Source organism: Odocoileus virginianus, chromosome 20 (assembly GCF_023699985.2).
Source record: "Odocoileus virginianus isolate 20LAN1187 ecotype Illinois chromosome 20, Ovbor_1.2, whole genome shotgun sequence".
Classification (NCBI taxonomy): domain Eukaryota; kingdom Metazoa; phylum Chordata; class Mammalia; order Artiodactyla; family Cervidae; genus Odocoileus; species Odocoileus virginianus.
The window spans coordinates 44,436,430-44,447,462 of record NC_069693.1 but is presented as its reverse complement, the minus strand read 5'-3'; the positions used below and the strand labels follow the sequence as shown (position 1 = coordinate 44,447,462).

The 11,033-nt window shown below is 34.1% G+C and overlaps 1 protein-coding gene across 1 annotated transcript in view; it reads right to left on the bottom strand.

Moving 5' to 3' along the window:
- Positions 1-11,033, bottom strand: part of ITFG1 (integrin alpha FG-GAP repeat containing 1) — a 300,650-nt gene that overhangs the window by 4,324 nt on the left and 285,293 nt on the right. The window contains exons 15-17 of the mRNA XM_070451355.1: positions 5,332-5,456; positions 4,689-4,771; positions 313-430 (exon numbers count right to left, since the gene is read on the bottom strand). Coding sequence (XP_070307456.1) covers positions 313-430; positions 4,689-4,771; positions 5,332-5,456 — 326 coding nt within the window. The remainder of the gene's footprint in view (positions 1-312; positions 431-4,688; positions 4,772-5,331; positions 5,457-11,033) is intronic.

Here is an 11,033-nt window from a genome sequence, read left to right as displayed (position 1 = left end):
ATTATGAAATTACTTCTAATTAAGCTTTTTGGTATACCTGTTGATTTGAGGGTATTCACTTTATTACTTTTGTGTAGTATCAAAATTAAAATACATAGTTTCTTTGATTTGTAGGAATCAGTGAGACATTAGTAACTTAAGGAGATGAAAGAAATTATCATCAATAAGATGATATATGAACAGAACTTGAAAAATCAGAAAATCTTAAGTCATGTGAAAAAGTTGAATATATAGTTTTTTAATTTAAAAAATGTTAAAAAAGCAACATATTACTATTATAAATTAATCAAAGTTTCATTTAAGTGAACAAACCTTTTCCTGCCAATGCAAAATGCCGATTATTGCCAAGATGAAAACACAGACACCAATGAGAGCTATAGCAGTAAGTAGAACGATGTTACTTGGTGTAAGATACAGTTTGGCACTCCAGCTGTAGATGAAAAGAGAAGAATTGAAATTACACATTTTAACTTAAAAATAACAAAATTCTATTGTGACCAAAAAGCAAAAGTTCTTATTAATAATCAGTTCAGTCACTCATTAATTCTTCCACCTATATCGAATTCATTACAAGTAAAACAAAAGCAATTAAAATTTTATAGGGTTAAGAATATTGACAAACCAGCAGAGTTCAGATTTTACTTCGAGAAATGAAACAGAAAAGAATTTTTGATTGAGATGCTTTGATACTTTTCCTTGCTCCTATGAGGATTATTTTTGAGCAAACTCCAGAAGATAGTGAAGGACAGGGAAGCCTGGCGTGCTGCATACAGTTCATGGAGTTGCAGAGTCGGACACAACTCAGTGACTGAACAACCACCACCACCACTACGACAAACTTATTCAGGGCACTTGGGGCAATTTTAGACATCCTTTTTATGTCTTGTTTGACTTGCTGAATCTGAAACCCTGAACTTTGAGGCTAAGCTGTCACATGCATTTGATAAGATTTCTATATCTACTTTTGGACCCCTGCTCACATGTTTATTATGACTAAGGAAAATAACCACAAGTCCGAGCAGGTGCAGAGAGGGACCTGGGCCAAGTGTCATGCTGGGAGGTTACAGCATCACATCCTCCAGAATGGCTCTAGTCCCTCAGTGGCAGTGTACAAACAGCACACATGATGCAGCTAGCTCTTGCTTCTGAAACAGACCACATAGAGCCCTCAAAACCTTTGAAAACCGTGAAAAACCTAAAACTGAAGTCCATATCACCAACACTGCAGGTGGTTATATGTAAAGAACTTTTTGTTTTCTCTGAAAATAGATAATGGATATATTTTCATTTTAAATTTTAATAAAGGTAAGAATTATTCTGATAAATTGCAAGCAGTGATTGACTTATTTGGGGATAATTAAAATTTACTGATCCGTAAGTTAGCTTCTAGTCAATAAATCTCTAAGTATACCTCAAACTAAAATCAATTTTAGTTTTTATTATGTACATAAATTTGAAAAGAACATTTGTTTTTCAGAAGGAGCAAGAGAAACATGAGAAATGTTGAGCTTATGGAAGAAAGGCTTTAACAGAATTCCCCAGAAACTCAGAGGAAGAAAACCTTAAATACTGTTAATTAGTTGAGGTTGGCTATTCTCAGTGCCTTACTTCATACTTAAGAAAAAGTCCTTTCATGAGATTTTTTGGGTGGTTCTAATTTAAAATTAGATTAAAAGTGAATAAAGGAATTTTGGTAATAAAAAATACTAAACAAAAGGCCAGTACTCAGTTTCTTACTCAGAAGCAGTCATGCTTCTCAGTTTCTTATATATCTCTCTATATATAAATGTATTTGCATAGATATCTTCTAAAATCACAAATCATTGCTTATTATACATATTTTAAGTGCATTTTCTGTTTACTGTCTTTAACCTTACCACTCTTTTTAAGAGACTGTTCTGTGTCATGATATTATGATATAGAAGTACTATAATTCATATAGTTTTTTTGTGTAATTCATTTTGTTATAAATTTCAAAATTTTAATAGACTCATTAAAAAGGTCTGAACTCAGACCATAACTGGCGTTATTGATGTTATCTTATTTCAAACATAATGCTGTAACACAGTTGTTTTCTTAAGTAGTTTGGTTCTACTCCTGGGTATTTATCCAAAGAAAATGAAAACATTAATTAGAAAAAATACATGCAACTATATGTTCACTGTGGCATTATATATAATAGTCAGGATAGTGAAAACAACCTAAGTATCCATCAGTAGATGAAGGGATAAAGAAGAATGTGAGTCCTCACTCTCTTTCCACATACACACATTTATACATATACACATACACACAATGGAATATTTCTTAGCCATAAAATAGAATGAAATCTTGCCATTTGTGACAACACGGATAGACCTAGAGGGTATTATGCTAAGTGAAAAAAGAGAAAGACAAATACTGTATGATTTCATTTATATGGAATTTAAAAAATAAAGACAAATGAACAAACATAAGAAAACAGAGTTACGGAGAATAATAAGTGTTTGCCAGAGGGGAGAGGAAGGGAAGAGGGAAGGAGAGAAATGAGTGAGGTTGATTGAGAAGTACAAACTTCCAGTTGCAATGTAAATGAATCATGGATATGAAATGTACAATGTGGGGAATATAGTCAATGATTATGTAACGTCTTTGATGACAAACTGTAATTAGACTTGACTGTGGTGATCATTTAGAAATGTACAGAAACATCAAATCACTGTCTTGTGTATTCTGTATTTTGAGTGTGGAAGAACTGATGCTTTCAAACTGTGGTGCTGCAGAAGCTTCTTGAGGATCCCTTGGACAGCAAGGAGATCAAACCAGTCAATCCTAAGGGAAGTGAACCCTGAACATTCATTGGAAGGATTGATGCTGAAGCTGAAGGTTCAGTACTTTGGCCACCTGATATGAAGAGCCGATTCACTGGAAAAGACCCTGATGCTGGGAAAGATTGAGGGCAGGAGGAGAAGAGGGAGACAGAGGATGAGATGGTTGGATGGCATCACTGACTCAATGGACATGATTGTGAGCAAACTCCGGGAGATGGTAAAAGACAGGGAAGCCTGGCATGCTTCAGTCCATGGGGTCACAAAGAGTCGGACATGACTTAGTGACTAAATAACAACAACATACTGTGTAACCGGAACTAACATAGTGTTGTAGGTCAGTTATATTATTTTTTAAAAAATCAGAAAAAGCTCAGATTTGTGGTTACCAGGGATGGGAGGTGTAAGGGGAGGGAATTGGATGAAGGCAGTTAAAAATTACAAACTTCCAGTTATAAATAAATACTATGAATGTAATGTACAACATAATAAATAGAATTAACTCTGCCACATGTTATATATGAAATTTGTAAAAAGAGTAAATCCTAAGAGTTCTTATCACAAGAAAAATATTTTTTCTATTTCTGTAACTTTGTACCTATATGAGATAATGGATGTTCACTAAACTTATTGTGATAATCATTTCATGATGTAACTAAGTCAAATCATGATGCTGTATACCTTAAACTTACATAGTGCTGTATGTCGATTGTATCTCAATAAAACTGGAAGAAGAAAACAGTGTAGCCTGTATTTTGAGAAGAAATATAATAAGCCACTAGTTACAAATTCATAGGTTATTTCTTCATATTGACATCAGAATAGCCTTAAGAACAAGTTATATTTTTCCCAATGAAATTTAAATGTTAATGAATACCTTCATCACCTACTTTTTGAAATAATGGAATCAACCTAATAATTTAAAGAAAAATGAACAGATAAAGATTTAGAATTAAATGCTACATTATAAAAGGAATGTGTTTTGCTAGTAAGGTTAAAAATACTTATCATTCACTGAAAACAGTATCTGCTGGGTACTGTGTTAAGCACAGTGGCTCAGCTGGTAAAGAATCTGCCTGCAATGGACCTGGGTTCGATCCCTGGGTTGGAAACATTCCCTGGAGAAGGAAAGGCTACCCACTCCAGTATCCTGGACTGGAGAATTCCATGGATTGTACAGTTCTTCAGAGACAGGAAGGAAGGACTAGCTTCCTGTTTTAGTCAGCTAGCAGTGGATTTGAGTTTCTTGCCTGAGTGCGTTGAACTTCAAAATTTCTGCCTAACCACTGTGGGACACAAACCACTTCTCAAAAGCATTTGCTAAAAAGATCATTGCTTGTGAAGTTCAGCAGCCTGAAATTTTAGAATTTATGGCCAGTAAACTGAGTTCAGTTCAGTCACTCAGTCGTGTGTGACTCTTTGCGACCCCACGGACTGCAGCACGCCAGGCCTCCCTGTCCATCACCAACTCCCAGAGTTTACTCAAACTCGTGCTCATCGAGTCGGTGATGCCATCCAACCATCTCATCCTCTGTCGTCCCCTTCTCCCGCCTTCTATCTTTCCCAGCATCAAAGTCTTTTCAAATGAGTCAGCTCTTTGCATCAGACCAGCTTATTTAATAACTGAAGACCAGCTTATTTAATCAGAACATGTATAAATCCCTAGTTAACCTGCTGTTTTTCTAATCAGGTTTAATTTGTTCTTTGTGGAAAATGTCAGGTATTTTATGTGTAGGTATGTTTAGCCATTTAAAGTCTGCTGTAAGCAAACTAAGTGATGACACTCATAGGAACACAACAGAAATAGAGCTTTAAAAAGATGTATCTATGATTCAGAGTTGACAGTATTTTTACCAAATTCAATTCAAGCAAGGGCATTACCTTCGAGGAACATTGGGAGGATATGGAATGACAATTAGCTGAGAATTTGGAATGATTGCAGTCCATTCTTGTTTTCGTACAGACTAGAAAAAGAACATTTAAGAACATTTAACATTCAGTACACTTTAAAAACATGATTATTCTAAATAAGGAAAAAGCTTAAGCATTTTTTGATAAATTGAAATTCTACATATGGATTAAGCTAAATTTATATATGTAAGGTTCCAAATAGGGTTCCTATTTACAAAAATTTCTTCATCTTTTCAGGGAAGGATTATATTTCTGTCTTATGGATACATTAATTCAACAAGTATTTTTTGAACACTCTTATGTAGCAGGCACTGTTCAAAGTGTTAAGTACAAATGCTGCTTTGGAACTAAAATTCAAGTTAAGGTGGAGTCTGACAGTAATCAAAAATATTTGGTATGTCAGATGGTGAAAATGATGAGAAAAAGCAGGGAAGAAGAGGGGTAGGAAGACTTAAGGTATATTTTCAAATTATAATGTCCTGTATGTAAGATAAGCTTAGATCGGTCACTACCAGTGAACTTTTAAAATTCTTTAAAGGAAATGAAAATATTTAAATTCAAATATTTGAATACTGAATATTAAAAAACAGATTACTTGTAAATTTTTACTCACCTTCTCTCCAGATGGACGTGGAATACCAACATAAAGATGATCAAGAAAATTGGCACTTCGACCTAAGCCAAGTACATTATATGGCAGTTGGAGAGCTAAATGCGCCGACTGGCTAAGTTGTCCAGCTAAATTTATTTTTAAAAAAGAAAAAAGAACAATACATCTTTGGAGACACTATTCTTATCAAATATTAAAATTATAAAATGTTAAAAATTTAGGTTTCTATAACCTATCTTTAAGGATAAAAATGTGAAATGCCTGGTTCATAATATTAATAATTCACTTTTTAAAGATAACAGCTTTATTGAGAAATAATTTACACTTCATAAACATCACCCATTTAAAGTATAAGTTGAGTGATTCTGAGTATCTTCAATCAAATTTTATAACATTTTCATCACCCAAAAAAGAAACGTCATACCCATTAGCAGTTAATTCTATTTCTAACCCTTGCTCTTCCAGATGCAGGTAACCATTAATCTACTTTTTTAATATCAATAGATTTTCCTATCCTGGAGATTCATATAAATGCAATCATGTAATGTGTGCTCTTGATGAATGATGCTGCTGCGAACATTCACATACAAGCTTTTGTGTCAACTTGTTTTCCAAAATGGCTGTATCATTCCACAGTTCCAAGAATAATATATGAGGGTTCCAATTTTTCAATATTCTTATCAACACTTTATCTTTCTGATCACAGCCATTCTAGTGGTTATGAAGTGGTATATCATTGTGGCTTTCATTTGCATTTACCTAATAACTAATGTTGTTTTCTTTTCATGTGCTTATTGGCCATTTTTGTAGCTTCCTTTTTAGGTCTCAAAAGTTTTTAGTTGTCTCTTCTTTCATTCTTGATTTTAGTAATTTGAGTCTTTTTCTTGAACAGTCTAGCTAAAGGTATGTCTATTTTGTTACTCTTTGAAAAACCCAACTTTTGGTTCAACTGGGTTTTCTCTTGATTCTCAATCCCCTACATATTTTCTCTCATATCCTGTCTTCTGTTTCCTTTGGGCTTAATTTGCTGTTCTTTTTATAGTTTCTTGAAATAGATGGTTAGGTTATTGATTTCAGACTGTTCTAGGTATTTATAACAAATTTTCCTCTTAAGAACTGCTTTTGCTGCATCCCATTTATTTTGATATGTTTTTTTTTTTTTCATTCACCTATTTTCTAGTATCTATTGTGATTTCTTCTTTGGCACACTGGGTTTTTAGGAGTGTGTTGTTTCATTTCCAGATATATTTTTAAAATGCGTTATTTAATGGGTCTTCACTGTGCATGGGCTTTCTCTAGTTTCAGTGAGAGGGGCAAGTCTGCAACTAGAGAAACTCAACTCTCTTTTGGTTACTCTTTGCATGGTACAATTTATCCCATTTTTTAAAACTTTCAACTTATTTATATCTTTAAATCTAAAGTGTTTCTCTTGCAGGTAGCACCTAGTTGAGTTATATTTTAATATCCATTCTGCCGATCTCTGCCTTTTGATAGGAGTATTTATTCCATTTACATTCAATGTAATTACTGATAAGGTAGGACTTTTGCCTGCTATTTGCCACTGGTTTTCTGTATGTTTTTTTAATTTTTCTATTTCTCCATTGCTGCTTTCTTTTGTTTTGTTACAGCACTTTAATTCTGTAGTTTCTTTTATTATATATTTTCTGAGTGGTTTTCTTAGTGGTTACCCTGGGGACTGCAACTAGCATATTAACAAAACAACTTAATACCTAGCACATAACAACAACTTTGCTCCAAAGTTCCCACCCTTTTGTGTTATTATTATACAAATTATGTTTTTATATATTCAGCCCATCAACACAAATCTATAATTACTTTATGCAGTTGTTTTGTAAATCACCTAGGAAATAAGAGGAACTATTTAACACAAATACGTAAACCATATTTTATACTTCTCTGTAGTCTTACCAGGTGCTTTTTACTTATTTGTGTGGATTCAAGTTACTGTCTAGTTGTCCTCTCAGTCAGGCTTAAAGGCTCCCTTTAGTATTTTAGAAGAGTGGCCTGTTAATGATGAATTCTATTTTTATCTAGGTGTATCTAAAATTCTTCATTTTTGAAGGATAGCTTTGGCACATATATGGGGTTGGTCAAAAAGTTCATTTGGGTTTCTCTGCTTTTATGGAAAAACCCAAATGAACTTTTTGGTCAATCCAACAGAATTCTTGATTGACAGTTTTTTTTTTTTTCCTTTCAGCACTTGGAATGTATCATCCCCTTCTGCCTTCTGTGGTTTCTGATGAGAAGTCAGCTGTTAATCTTGTTGAGGCTCCCTTACATGTAACTAACTGCATCCTTCTTGCTGCTATGAAGTCTCTTTTTGTCTCTTTTTTGATAGTTTATGTGTCTCAGTGCTGACTCTTTGAGTTACTTTGTTGAGTTTCTCATATGTGCAGATTAGTGTTTTTCATCCTATTTGGATGGTTTTAGCCATTACTTCTTCAGATATTTATTCTGCCCCTTTCTCTATTTTGGGCTTCCCTGGTGCCTCAGATGGTAAAGAATCTGCCTGCAATGCAGGAGATCTGGGTTTGATCCCTGGGGAGGGAAGATTCTCTGGAGAAGGGCATGGCAACCCACTCCAGTATTCTTGCCTGGGAAATCCCATGGACAGAGGAGCCTGGTGGGCTACAGCTTATGGGGTTGCAAAGAGTTGGACACATCTGAGTGACTATCATTTTCACTTTTCTCTCTTTTTCTTTTAAGACTTGCTTTATGCATACATTGGTATGTTTGATGGTGGTTTCGCAGGTTCTGAGATTTTTTTTTTCTTTTTTTCTTTCTATAAACTTGCAATTGACCTATATTCAGGTTTGCTAAAAAGATGTTTGCTTCTTGGAAGGAAAGCTATGACAAATCTAACTAGTGTATTAAAAAGCAGAGACATCACTTTGCATATAGTGATGCATATAGACAAAGGTGCATATAGTCAAAGCTATGATTTTTCTAGTAGTCTTGTACAGATATGAGAATTGGACCATAAATAAGGCTGAATGCTGAAGAATTGATGCTTTTGAATTGTGGTGCTGGAGAAGACTCTTGAGAGTTGTTGGACTGCAGGAGATGAAACCAGTGAACTGAATATTCACTAGAAGGACTGTTGCTGAAGTTCAAGTTCCGATACTTTGGTCACTTGATGCAAAGAGCTGATTCACTGGAAAAGACCCTGATGCTGGGAAAGATTGAGGGCAGGAGGAGAAGGGGGTGACAATGGATAAGATGGTTGGATGGCATCACCAACTCAATGGACTTGAGTTTGAGCAAACTCTGGGAGATAGTGAAGGATAGGTAAGCCTGGTGTGTTGCAGTTCATGAGGTCACAAACAGTTGGACCCAACTTAGCGACTGAACAACAATTCATTTTCCAGCTTAAATCTGTTGATGAGCACTCTACAGAAATTTTTGATTCAGTTATTATACTTTTTAACTCTAGAGTTTCTATTTGATTTTTTAAAATGATCTTTATTTCTTATTTGTATCTTCTTTTAGTGAGACACAGTTGTCATGCTTACTTTAGGTTTTTTAATCCTAGTTTCCTTTAGGTCTTTGAACATGTTTTTAATAGCCAATTTATAGGTTCTGTTAACTAAGTCTAACATTACTGTGCACATTTTCTGTTGTCTGCATTTTTTTTTTAAAATGTGTATGTGTTTTTACAAGATAGGCTTTGTTTTCATTTCTTGCTTGAGCAGTGCCTCAAGGTAGCATAATCAAGCTATGTATTTTAATGAGGTAGTTTCCCTTCTAGGCATGTTCTTAGATGTCCAAGAAGATGTTCCAGCATTTCCAAGTTGCCTATGGTTGTTGAGTGCCTTGGGACTTCCTTTTATGTTTTGGCCAGGCTTTTGTTCACTACACCTGGGATTCTGCCAGCACACTGTTGTTTTTGGTAATGTCTTGGAGGGATTGGGCTTTTTATTTCCCCTGCTAGGTTGAACTCTGAGTCAAATCAGATAGCCCCAACACTCTGAGAGTGGAGATTTCCTAAGGAGTTGCTAGTTTAGTCAAATATTGACAGTGTTATAGGGATGAGAATTTTAATGGGGCTCCAAAGGTCAGTCTTGTCCACTGACTGTGAGGCTCCTAGCTGTTTATGGCTGCTGCACCATTCAGCAGACAGGGGAGGTGGGATGGAAACAGTCCCAAGCTGAAATGCCCCAGACCCAGGTGTCTTAAGTATCAGGAGTTCCTCCCGGATAGACAATGCTTGGAACATTCTGTGGCTTTGGTTAATTTCCAGAGTTCTAAAATAGTTAGTATTGGTTATTTAGCCAGCATTTTTTGTTTGTTTGCTTATTGGTGGGGGGAGGGGACAGCAGGTTCATGAAGTCCTTACACTGGCATTCCAAAAATCAATCTCTCCTATTATAGCTCACTTTTAAAGACTGCTATTTACTTGCTAGGTATTTTCAACATAATTAAACAAACTATTTAAATGACAGGGTTACTTAATATCTAAATACTATAATATGCCATGGACTCTGCTAAACATCTACTAATGTTACCCATAAATATGAAATCATTGGAAAGTATATATACCTAATTTTTTATATAATTCTTATGTTAGTAAGAGAAAGGTATAATGAAAAGGAACAATGAATTTAGGGATAACTTAATAAAGTTTATGTATGTAAAACTATAAAGCAATATAGTTAATTGCAAGGGGTATGGAATTACTTTGCCTTGTAGACTTGGCTGATTGAATGATAATGCTTAAAGAGTGCCTCAAATATAGCAAACACTGTTAAAGTAAATGTTAAATATATACAAGTTTCATTATACTCAGCACAGACTGACTTAATAGACATCAAACTAGACTTATAAACAATTTCTCTATAACTACCTCACTGAAAAGAGCCAAATAAAAACATTTATCAATACTCTGTTAGGAAGATCATAGAACATAATTTCCAAATAAAACTGTATATTTCATAAGAAAACTTAAAAATTATTAAAAATAATGAAAATAAATTATCAAAAAATCTCAAAATGAAGACATAGTTATCTTTTAGCATACTTTTAAAAAATTTTAGCATACTTTTAATCATGTAATTTTCTGCCTAGGCATGTGCATGAACAAGTAAAGACATTAACACACTTTAGTATTACTGTTCTTCACTCAATGTTATTTCATAAATATTCTCATGTTAGTAAAATTCTTTAAAAATAGATATGTGGAGAGAAAGATTATTGGAACACTGAAATCCCATTAAAAGAAAACCAAAGATAATAGTTAAAAGACAGACATTACACAATCCTTTAAAAATTATTTTTATAAAAGTGTATCTATACAGATGTTATAAGAAACATAACTTCATTGCTTACAAAGTATCCTCTTATTCCATAATTTAAAAATAATATTTTACTGTTGGATCATAAGGATTTCTAATATTCATTACTATAAACAATACTTTAGTGAACATCTCTGCATCCCAATATTTGTCTGCATCCCAATTATTTTCTTACATTCCTATACACGGAATACCAGAGGAAGGAGCATTTACTGGGTAAATCATCTCAACAAATGGTGTTAGGACATGTGGATGAATACATGCAAGGGAAAACCTGATTCTAAAAATAGACTGTACTATTTTACACAAACATTAGTTTTTAATGAAAGCACCCTTTCACCCTATTCTTTTATTGTTTTTTTGAGGTGAAATTCATATAATGCACACTTACCC